At 36.5% G+C, this 10,157-nt stretch overlaps 1 protein-coding gene and 1 long non-coding RNA gene across 2 annotated transcripts; one reads left to right on the top strand and one right to left on the bottom strand.

Annotated features, from left to right (window-relative positions):
• Nucleotides 1–38: 38 nt before the first annotated feature.
• On the top strand, nt 39–6,820 carry nr2e1 (nuclear receptor subfamily 2, group E, member 1). Its single transcript, XM_055186425.2, has 9 exons — nt 39–251; nt 3,210–3,355; nt 3,780–3,867; nt 4,229–4,464; nt 4,594–4,740; nt 4,847–4,943; nt 5,129–5,278; nt 5,463–5,568; nt 5,718–6,820. The coding sequence occupies exons 1-9, from the start codon at nt 194–196 to the stop codon at nt 5,878–5,880; spliced, it is 1,191 nt and encodes a 396-aa protein (XP_055042400.1). The 5' UTR covers nt 39–193; the 3' UTR covers nt 5,881–6,820.
• LOC129429615 (uncharacterized) lies at nt 4,616–8,666 on the bottom strand. Its single transcript, XR_008639242.2, has 3 exons — nt 7,648–8,666; nt 7,470–7,541; nt 4,616–4,732 (listed from the first exon to the last, which is right to left on the bottom strand). It is a non-coding gene; the product is annotated as an uncharacterized lncRNA (long non-coding RNA).
• Between the last annotated feature and the right edge of the window lie 1,491 nt (nt 8,667–10,157).

The following is a 10,157-nucleotide window of genomic DNA, read 5'->3' as shown; positions in this document are numbered from 1 at the left end:
TTGCTGAAAAACAAGAGAAGCGATTTGGACATAAGCAAAGAGACAAATACAGAAGCAAGTGCAGAAACTGGACATTGTAAATCGGAATCTCAAATTAATGTTTAAATTCGATCAAAGTTAAAAGTGTTAGACTCCCCTGGGCCTGAAAAGTTTCCGTTTTCGACACAGCTTTCTTGGAGAAGACTTCTTCAATATGAGCAAGCCTGCTGGTTCAACAAGTGGTTGTTTGGATATTTTAAATGTCAAATCCAGTGAGTAATCTGTTTTTACTCATAAAGGCAATTTTGTGTTGATTTCGAAATAAGTACAATTATTGCGTAATGGTTATGGTGTTAGGATTTCCAGAGTTGTTAAACCCTTTTTAAAATGTTTGCAATTGTTGCTTCCTTATAATAAAAAAGTTAAAATATTCTTAGTTATCCTCTTAAACTGCTGGAAACACATTGACACAAATGCCTTAAAATTCTACAGATAGTTTGAACAGCGCGTTATCTTTAAAATGTCATAATTTGCAATGCGTAAAGTGTGCGTAAACTGTGCATAATGTTTCAGCAACAAGTTTTCTCTATTTGGGTGCTCTAAGCATCTATTTTGGTAATGACTTAGAAATTAATCTCGAAGCAACAAGAATGGTAGTGATGTTAAAAAGAATGTAAAAAGTTTTTGCTTATTCTAAAACATTGAGTAACAGATTATTTCTTAGAAAATTATGCTTATTTCATATGATTAGAAGCCAGTATAATGCGTTCGTCCTACTTTAAATTTGCGCTTTTCTTTGACTTTTTGATTAGTATAATGGAAACTCAGAAAAAAATAGAAAAATCAACAACTAATTTAAATGGTACAGTTGTTTCTAAATCACACTTGCTAATTATTTTTAAATAACAGAATTGAAAAAATATTTTAGACTAAACAAGATTTAATGTTGCCTATTATTTTAGTCCAAATTAGTAATTCCCCAGTGCAACCGAAAACATGAAATAATATTGAGGCCTTAACTTTTCGTTTGTTATTTTTTGCGTTAAGCTCACCAACTTTTGTGATTACGCTTTACGTGTGTTTCACTGTTTTTATGTTATCCTATTTAATGTTTACAAATAAAGTCAAATAAACAGAAATATTATTTTACAGAGATGAAACTGCGAGCACTTGCACTCTTTGGGTGGTCGAAAGTCCATTAGGTTCAGAGTTACGCCACCCAATGCAGCAAGTTGATGCTGTTTACAGTAATGAAATATGCTATATGTCTTTAAACAACTACTAAGCAAAATGCAACCTGCGACATCCATAGTAAAAGTTAAAGACGTGGTCCATCCGTCAAAACAAATCCGCCTTTAGTTCACCTATGTGTTTGTTAACCAAGATATTAATTTAAATTAATTTTATTTTCACAGCATTGTTAAATTATGCTATGATGGTATTTGACGTTGTTGGAGGTGAGGAGTAGGCCATGACTTCTTCGAAACAGGAGCTGTCTTGATGCGTTTAAGTACCATTACAAATTAAGACATTAAAACCTCAGGATTTATGACTTTGGTAACAGTGGAAATAGACTGAAAGTTTTTGTAAATTCATTTTAAAATAGAAAGCAAATTAAATTTTTTGTAAAGCAGCATTCAAGTTTGAAAAACGACCCCGTGGCAAAATGCAACAAGTTGAAGTGCAAGATGCAAACACAGGCAGTAGCTAATTAAACATTTCATGTTAAATTAATGATATACATACGCGCCACCAAAAGCATAGCAACACTTTTTAAAAATAAAGGTGCTACAAAAGTTTCTTTACAGCGATGTCATAATAGAAGATCTTTTCGTTACCCATAGTCAAAGGTTCCTAAAGGGATCATTTCTTTTTTAATTTTAATAGTTTAAATAACTGTTTTTAGTACAAAGAACCTTTGGTGAAATGGAAAAGTTATTTGGATGTTAAAGGTTCTGCATGGAACCACACAAAAATTCGGATAGGTCCTTCATGGCATCACGTAGCATCTTAATTTTTAAGGAGTGTTTTTTTTAGAAAATAAGGACATTGACGATCATCTATTAAAACATCTGGCATGCAACTGAGTGATTTTTTTCTCTGCCTCTCCTTTTTAAAAAAGTCTGAGGGCACTAAGTCGTTTTCCTTCTCTTTCGTCACCGGTCCATATCCGAATTCCCATGCTACCCATTTTGACGGGTCACTGGAAAATCAATGAGCAGGTGGACATATGTCAGTGTAATTACATAGCCGTTCCTCTAAACGACTCTCCTATATACATGCAAATATAGCTCTATTGACAGACTCAAATACAGAAAAAAAGTGTTCTGCGCACACAAGAAAAAATCACAATTTTCATTTACTCCACGTTCATTTGCATACACTTCACTGGAGTCGCTGAAACGCGCTGGTGCGCATTATTCTCCCGTGTCACTCCCTAATCCGCGAGCCTATAGACGGCTCGAAGAAAGCAGTTGTCGAGGTTCATTATGAAGCGGGGTTGGCAGCTTGTAGAGACCAGGCCAGTCAGACGAGGCTCAATGGGGAAATCATTAAGTTAACACTCTCCCTAATGTCGCCATTGTGCGGGTCTACTGAACATTGTTTTATGGGACTTGCGATATGACGCTTCCCACCAATGCGCGCTTAACAAATTCCTTTGCACTGATTTATTGAAATATGAATTTTAACACAAATTAAGCACCATTGTTTGCTTTGTTATTGGTAGATTGAACAAACTATGTATTCTAAATTAAAATAAAGTTATCATGTAGCTTAATCATTGCGTTAGAAGGCAAAAGTCATGGGTTCGTGGCAGGGAACAAACAGCCTGATTAAAATATATATATACGCAAAATGCCCTGTGCGTCTATTTGGTTAAATGCATCTGCCAAATCCATAAATGTGAAAGTTAAAATGATTAGATTACATTTTAGTACAAGATATTACTCCACTAAATCTACAAAAAAGATAAGGTTACAGGTTCTTAAAATATTTTTTTAATAGCCTCAAGAACCATTTTAGGCTGCAAGGAACGTTTTGTCCATCAGAAAGGATCTGTGGATATTAAATGTCTAACAAAAAACTTTTTGAATTTATCATATTATAAAGCATTTGCACTTATTATGCATTTGGGTCTCTGTTTGGCCCTATGTGTATATTTCTCATTCAAAAAAAAAGAAATTGAGTCAAGTTTTATGACACGAACGAATACTTTTTGTTCTTCCCAGGTCGGATTTTGGACATCCCTTGTAAAGTGTGCGGTGACCGCAGCTCCGGAAAGCACTACGGTGTTTACGCGTGCGATGGTTGCTCGGGATTTTTCAAGAGGAGCATAAGAAGAAACAGAACGTATGTCTGCAAATCTGGCACACAGGTGAGCTCCAGTCATCAATTACAGCGACGTGTTTGAGCCATAACAGCATCAGCTTAATTTGATCCAAGTAAGCGCGTCTAAGGACTAGATTACAGCGCCAGTGATTTTCATAATTGAAAGATTATCCCAGAAGTGAGCCCCCTCCCGCGCCTTTGAGGGCCCTTTGCCCCGTCTAGTGTAACAGGTGTAATCCAATCTAACGCACCGGCGGGACTGGGTGGATTTGGAGAGCGGTAGGCGGGAATGAGACTATTGGCCGTGCGACGGGGGAGCGAGTCAATAGCCGTCATTACTCTGCCATTCCCACATACCTGTGGAGTGGAGAGCATTGGAGAATAGTAGAAAAGGCTATGTTTATGCCATTATTGCAAAACGAAATTTACAGTGTTTTTCTTATTTTTTCTTTCATTTCTTTTTACTTCAGGGTGGCTGTCCAGTAGACAAAACGCACAGAAATCAGTGTCGCGCTTGTCGCTTGAAAAAGTGTTTAGAAGTGAATATGAATAAAGATGGTAAGTGCTTATAAATCAATTTTTATATATTAAGAAGGCCTATGCATAAATATTATTAAAAGCTATTGTTATGCCCATAATGGAAATGAGGGGGGACTCTAGTTAGGGCATACTTTATATTTTAAAAATCCCACTATATTTATGCGTGTAATTTGCATAATGTTTTGAGGCTATTATGTGGATTAATGAAGGAAATCCTCTATAACTTGAACTGGAGCTCCATCCCCCATTTATTCTCTGGGCTCCCACGACTGGTTATGCCCACACTATATGATGTCTGTAACCCCCATTTAAATATTTTTTTTAATGTCAATTCTTTTATTACGATAAAAATACTCACGTATGTTAAACATCAATGCAGCTGTGCAGCACGAGAGAGGGCCGAGGACGTCGACAATTCGTAAGCAGGTGGCACTTTATTTCCGAGGGCATAAGGAGGTGAACGGCTCCTCCACCCATTTCCCATCTGCGTCCATCCCGGGTCCGCCGTTTTTTACTACAGTTACCCAATTGGAGCCTCACAATCTGGAGTTAAATACAGTCACAAGTACACCGGAACGACAGGCCATTGTGGGACTCGCCCAACCCACACCAAAGGTAACTATAGTGCGTTTAGTGAATCTAGAGTTTATCAAATTTATTAAGAATTTATTCTTACTTTTAACAAAATCCACTACTTGCAGAAGTTAAATTCTGCTTCTTTATCCAAAATGCATTGCCTTTCAGTATCCTCATGAAGTCAGTGGCACTCCTATGTACCTGTATGAAGTGGCGACGGAGTCTGTGTGCGAATCAGCCGCGCGTCTGCTTTTCATGAGCATTAAATGGGCCAAAAGTGTTCCGGCTTTCTCCACTCTCCCGTTACCTGACCAGGTAAACACAGTGTCCAATAAAGTAACAGTGTATTAAAATTGTAAAAATATTTATGCTAACATTTAAACCACAATAAATCATAAAGAAATAATAACTTTTTTTGCAGTTGATCCTTTTAGAAGACGCCTGGAGGGAGTTGTTTGTGTTGGGTATTGCGCAGTGGGCCATCCCTGTGGACTCCAGCACACTCCTAGCGGTTTCAGGTATTGCCCATACAACATAGTAAGAATGAAGTAACTGTCCTTGGCTATTACTTACATTACATTTACGCACTTGGCAAACAATTACGCACTTTTATTACTTTCAATGTACACAAATTATCGATCAAAAACTTAGGACATACAATCGTAGTTTTTTGCTTACAATTCAATGTTTGATCACGTGTTAGGCATGAACACAGACAACACAGACTCGCAGAGACTAAACAAGATCATCTCAGAGATCCAGGCATTACAGGAGGTGGTGACGCGTTTCAGACAGCTCCGACTGGACGCGACGGAGTTTGCGTGTCTAAAGTGCATCGTCACCTTCAAAGCAGGTACAATTTATTAAAACATCACACAAACAGTAGGCTAGATATGATCAAATAGACGGCATATATTGTCCAGTACTCAAAAGTTTTTATGGTTATTTGAACTAAATTGCATTTTCTCTATTGCACTGTGGCAGCCATGACCATTTAGATTTACTAAACTAACCTGTTTTTCCTTTTCTTAATGCAGTTCCAACACACAGTGGATCTGAACTGAGAAGCTTTCGCAACGCCAGTGCAATTGCAGCTCTTCAAGATGAAGCCCAGCTCACTTTGAACAGCTACATCCACACCAGGTAAATCACCGCATTACGCATTAAATTTACGCATTTGGCTGACGCTTTTCCCAAAACACTACTCTTGTTTCATTTAATGTGTACTGTACTGTTCAAGTGAGCTACAGAAATACCCAAAATGTTATTGAAATTTGATGTCTGCGTTACAGGTACCCGACTCAGCCGTGTCGCTTTGGGAAACTGCTATTGCTGTTGCCTGCCCTGCGCTCAGTTGGCCCATCAACCATTGAAGAAGTGTTCTTCAAAAAGACCATCGGAAACGTTCCCATCACACGACTGCTCTCCGACATGTACAAATCCAGTGATATATGAGCTCGACAAAAGATCGAAATACAACGTATTTTTTACCTCGACATTCGCATGGACGCCGGGACGCCCTAATGTGATCATTCATGCACTTGTTTGGAGAACAAAGCTCTACCAATGTCAAGATGTTATTACGCAGGGAAATTAAATAGACTGAATCTCTACCAGTTGAATTCACTGCTTAGAAATAAAGAAGGTTTAACAGATTTCTAAACAGCAATTTTCTAATGGATTTACTTTTAATCTATTTAAGTTCGTTTACGGAAATAACATAACATAAGCTTAATCTGTTTTTGTTGAAGAATCAATACAGAAGTATAGAGTTTGTAGTCATATATTTCAATGGACTGTCTGTGAGGCTATGTACAATCAGTCATAAGATGGGACGTTTAATTATTTGTATAATGTTCTGTCCAAAAGAAAACCAAAAAGAAACCATGACTGGATTGCAGAGAAGTCGCTGTCCCTTTGACTAGTGCTGAAAACCAAAGGCCTTCAAGTCAGAACTGTTACATGAGCCCTTTGCTTAGATATTTACCTTCCAGCAGAAGTTACAACTTGAATCTGAATTTAAAAACACCTGAATCTGCTAATAAAAGTCTGCTGGAAGGTAACAGGACATGCATCACGTGATTGAGGCTGCAGCATCCTTGTGTCCTTAACATATCATTACACTTCACAGGCAGGGCATTTAAAAAATCATCTGGATATTATGTTCAGCATTGTGACTTTTGTACTCTGCAAATGTAATTGAATTGATGTTTGAACGCATTTCTGCTCAATGTAAGGCCCATGTTAAAAGTCACCATTTAAACTTTGAGTTGTTACTAACCCTGAAAAAGTGACACGGTCAGCACTTGTTTTTTTTGGTAGTTTGTAAATACATTTCTTGTTGTACAGTGATAATTTTTGTGAAAGATGTTGTAAAATATTAGAATAAATATTAAATATTATCACATGGTTTGTCACTGTAAATGGCTCAGATGGTGTACATTGTCTGTCAGAAAAAAATGGTTTCTTGCTGTTACTAGGCAGTACCCTTAAAAAGGTCTTAATATGTACAATTTATATGTATTGATACCAATATGTATATTTACAGTACAAACAGGCACTCGTTGGTACCATATGTACCTCTGAGGTACTAATGTGAACTCTTTAGGTGCTCTTTTTAAAGGGCAGCGGCCCGGTGACAGCTAGGGACCATTTTTATGCAGTGTAGGTTTTTAGGGTTACTACAAAGCATTTCTCTTCTACATAAAAGGGTCCATTTCACCCTAAACGGGGTTCTAAACGGGGATAGAAAGAGGGTTATGTCTGCATATAAGTGCATATTGAACCATTGCCGATACAATACCCTGGACCTTGAGTGAAGTTGCTGTGCCTGTACGGCTCAGGGTTTCAAGCACTCTTTCACAAATCAAGGGCTTTGCCCAAATTGCATTTTTTATTAAATAGGACACAATAGAAAGAAACATGATTGCAATGACAACTTCCAATCCAATTTAGCCTAGTTCCTTTTTTAATGGGCTGCACTGACGTGGAGCGAACTCCAAGGTTACATGAGCCAAGCGGCGTTACCCTTTTCTCTTCTTTACCTTATCCAGAATTGCTGCGCATGTTGACTCTCCACAGTATGTGCATCACGTCAAAAGTAATTTCAGTGCAATCTGCCAAGCAAGACACAAAATAACAATCAATTTAAAATAAGTAAGTGTTAGATGTAAAATAGAATTTAGGCATCTGGTTCAGCAATTACAAACAATACAAACACACCTGTTTCTCAGTGTTGCTGTAGATCACGCACTTAAGATCACTGTACTGTAGTCGTCTCTTTTTAACCATTATGTCGGCAGCCTGTTTCTTAAACCAGCATGTAAATCACAGTTTGTTAATTACATATGAAACATTATAAGAAGTAGAACTTAAAGGCAGTGTTAACAAAGCTATCAGGTGTAGAGGTGTTGAACGGAGGCCAAATGTTTTTATTTGATAGTAATAATTATTGTGTCTGCTGATTATGGAAAATGTAAAAGCAGAGTCTGGTAAACAAATTAACTTAATTTTTATGTAAAAAAATATTGCCTTGCTATAAGATTACATACTGAATACTCAAAGAAACAGGCACATAACACTGCTGAATAGCATATTTTAAGTAAGTTGAACACATACAAATCTTAACATATATTTATTTTAATACATTAATTTAAGTCATAAGCACACCAATTGTGTGTTTTCAGAAAAAAAAAGTGTGATTCTCATGAAATTGGACTTATGAGGTGTCATGAAACATTTTGATAAAAAAAAAAGTAAATGCAAAGTAAGAGTATCAAAATAAGAAGCATACAGTTACAAACACCTCTTCATGTACAAATTTGCACTTGATTTCAAATGACATCATACAAAAAAATTTTTTTGTTCTTTTTCCACATTTAAGGGGCACTTTTTCATTACCGGAATGTGTCCATGACTGGATTTGGGTTCTTTGACTTAAAAAATAAAAAGCCTCAATGCATGCTATACTATACATATTTACAGTAAAAAAACATGTGGTATTTGGTGATCAATGGTAAACGTAGACACAATAATAAGGAATATAAATGCGTCCAAGACCAATTTTCTCATCCTCTGCAACAATTTTCAATCATTAAGCCCTCAAGGAACTAACATTTTCAAAAAAAAATTGTTGGAAGGGACATAATTGACTGTGACACTCAAGATGGCTACCAGGTAAGCAGTTCTTATTTTTTCTCTCAAGATAAAAGTTGAAATTTGTTTGTCATAGTATCAAGACAACTTTTAGTTCTCATTACCGAAACATGAGTTTGTAAATGCATATATTTAATGTAATATGTTGCGGTAATGATAATTTTTGATAATGATAATCTAAAAAATTTAATTATTCTATAGGAAATATTTTTTAATTCCTCTAAAAATAATGGTTATAGTAATTCAGACCTTAATCTTATATGTACCTTCTAAGTCTGGATTTCGTGAGAATCACCCATATGCATATACTGTAGGAACAGTGATAGACTTAAAACAACTAGCTACAACTGAAACTTAAAAAAACAGAAAATCCTCTTCAAAATAAACAGCAGAGTTCTCTAAAGAATTAAGCAAGAAAACAGACTTGGGATAAAGTGTGAATAGTGCAAACTATTTTTAAATATCCCTTCTGTATCAGTTTGTCAATTCATAAGCTCCCATGTGTTGTGTGGATGAACAATACCTGTGCATGATTTATGTTCATTGGTTAAAGGAAAACGCCACCGTTTTCAATATTTTACTTTGTTCTTACCTCAACTTAGATGAATGAATACATACCTATCTTTATTCAATGCGTGCACTTAATCTTTGTACAGCGCATCGTGAATGTGTTAGCATTTAGCCTAGCCCCATTCATTCCTTAGGATCCAAACAGGGATGAATTTAAAAGCCACCAAACACTTCCACGTTTTCCCTATTTAAAGACTGTTACATGAGTAGTTACTCAAGTAAGTAAGGTGGCACAAAATAAAACGTGGCAATTTTTAATTGTTCACTTCTCAGGGAACAAGCATTTTGGTATGAATCAACACTCGCATACAGAAGATATAAGCATTTAAAGCGAACGTGTGCTTAAAAAGTCTAGAATTTTTATGATATTATCCTACACTACACAGGGAATAATATGGATTTTTTTTTTCAGAAAACTTCTTGCATAAAATAGATTCAAGCATTTTCAATGACCTGTATCTATGTATGTATATTTTCAAAAACTTCCCAGGGCCCTTAAAGGAATATTCAATTTTCTTAAAAGAAAAATCCAGATAATTTACTCACCACCATGCCATCCAGGATGTTGATGTCTTTCTTTGCTCGGTCGGGAAGAGGTTATGTTTTTTGAGGAAAAGCATTCCAGGATTTTTCTCATTTTGGTGGACTTTAATAGACACCAACAATCAACACCCAACTCAACACGTAACAGCCTTCCTCAACGGAGTTTCAAAGGACTACAAACAATCCCAAACGAGGCACAAGGGTCTCATCCAGCAAAACGATTGTAATTTTTGACAAGAAAAATAACAAATATACACTTTTAAACCACAACTTCTCGTCCAGATCCAGTCGTGATACGCCAGCATGACCCCACGCAATACGTCATGACGTCACAGAAGACGAACGCGAAACTCCGCCCCAGTGTTTACAAGTGTGTTGAACAGGACTGTTCCTACGTTGTTGTATGTCAACTGATACTAATTAATGTCTTCGTGTCAGTTTATTGTTTACAATGGTCTGCAAAT

The sequence above is a fragment of the Misgurnus anguillicaudatus genome, chromosome 18, assembly GCF_027580225.2.
Source record: "Misgurnus anguillicaudatus chromosome 18, ASM2758022v2, whole genome shotgun sequence".
In the NCBI taxonomy this organism is placed as follows: Eukaryota; Metazoa; Chordata; class Actinopteri; order Cypriniformes; family Cobitidae; genus Misgurnus; species Misgurnus anguillicaudatus.
Note: the sequence above shows the minus strand (reverse complement) of the source record. Positions and strands in the feature narration are given on the sequence as shown.

Bases quoted from the DNA above. Each gene is read 5' to 3' on its own strand.
- nr2e1 (XM_055186425.2), top strand. From the start codon at position 194: ATGAGCAAGCCTGCTGGTTCAACAAGTGGTTGTTTGGATATTTTAAAT. The intron at 252-3,209 runs GTGAGTAATCTG...TGTTCTTCCCAG, and splicing joins TATTTTAAATGTCAAATCCA to GTCGGATTTTGGACATCCCT. The intron at 3,356-3,779 runs GTGAGCTCCAGT...TTTTTACTTCAG, and splicing joins TCTGCAAATCTGGCACACAG to GGTGGCTGTCCAGTAGACAA.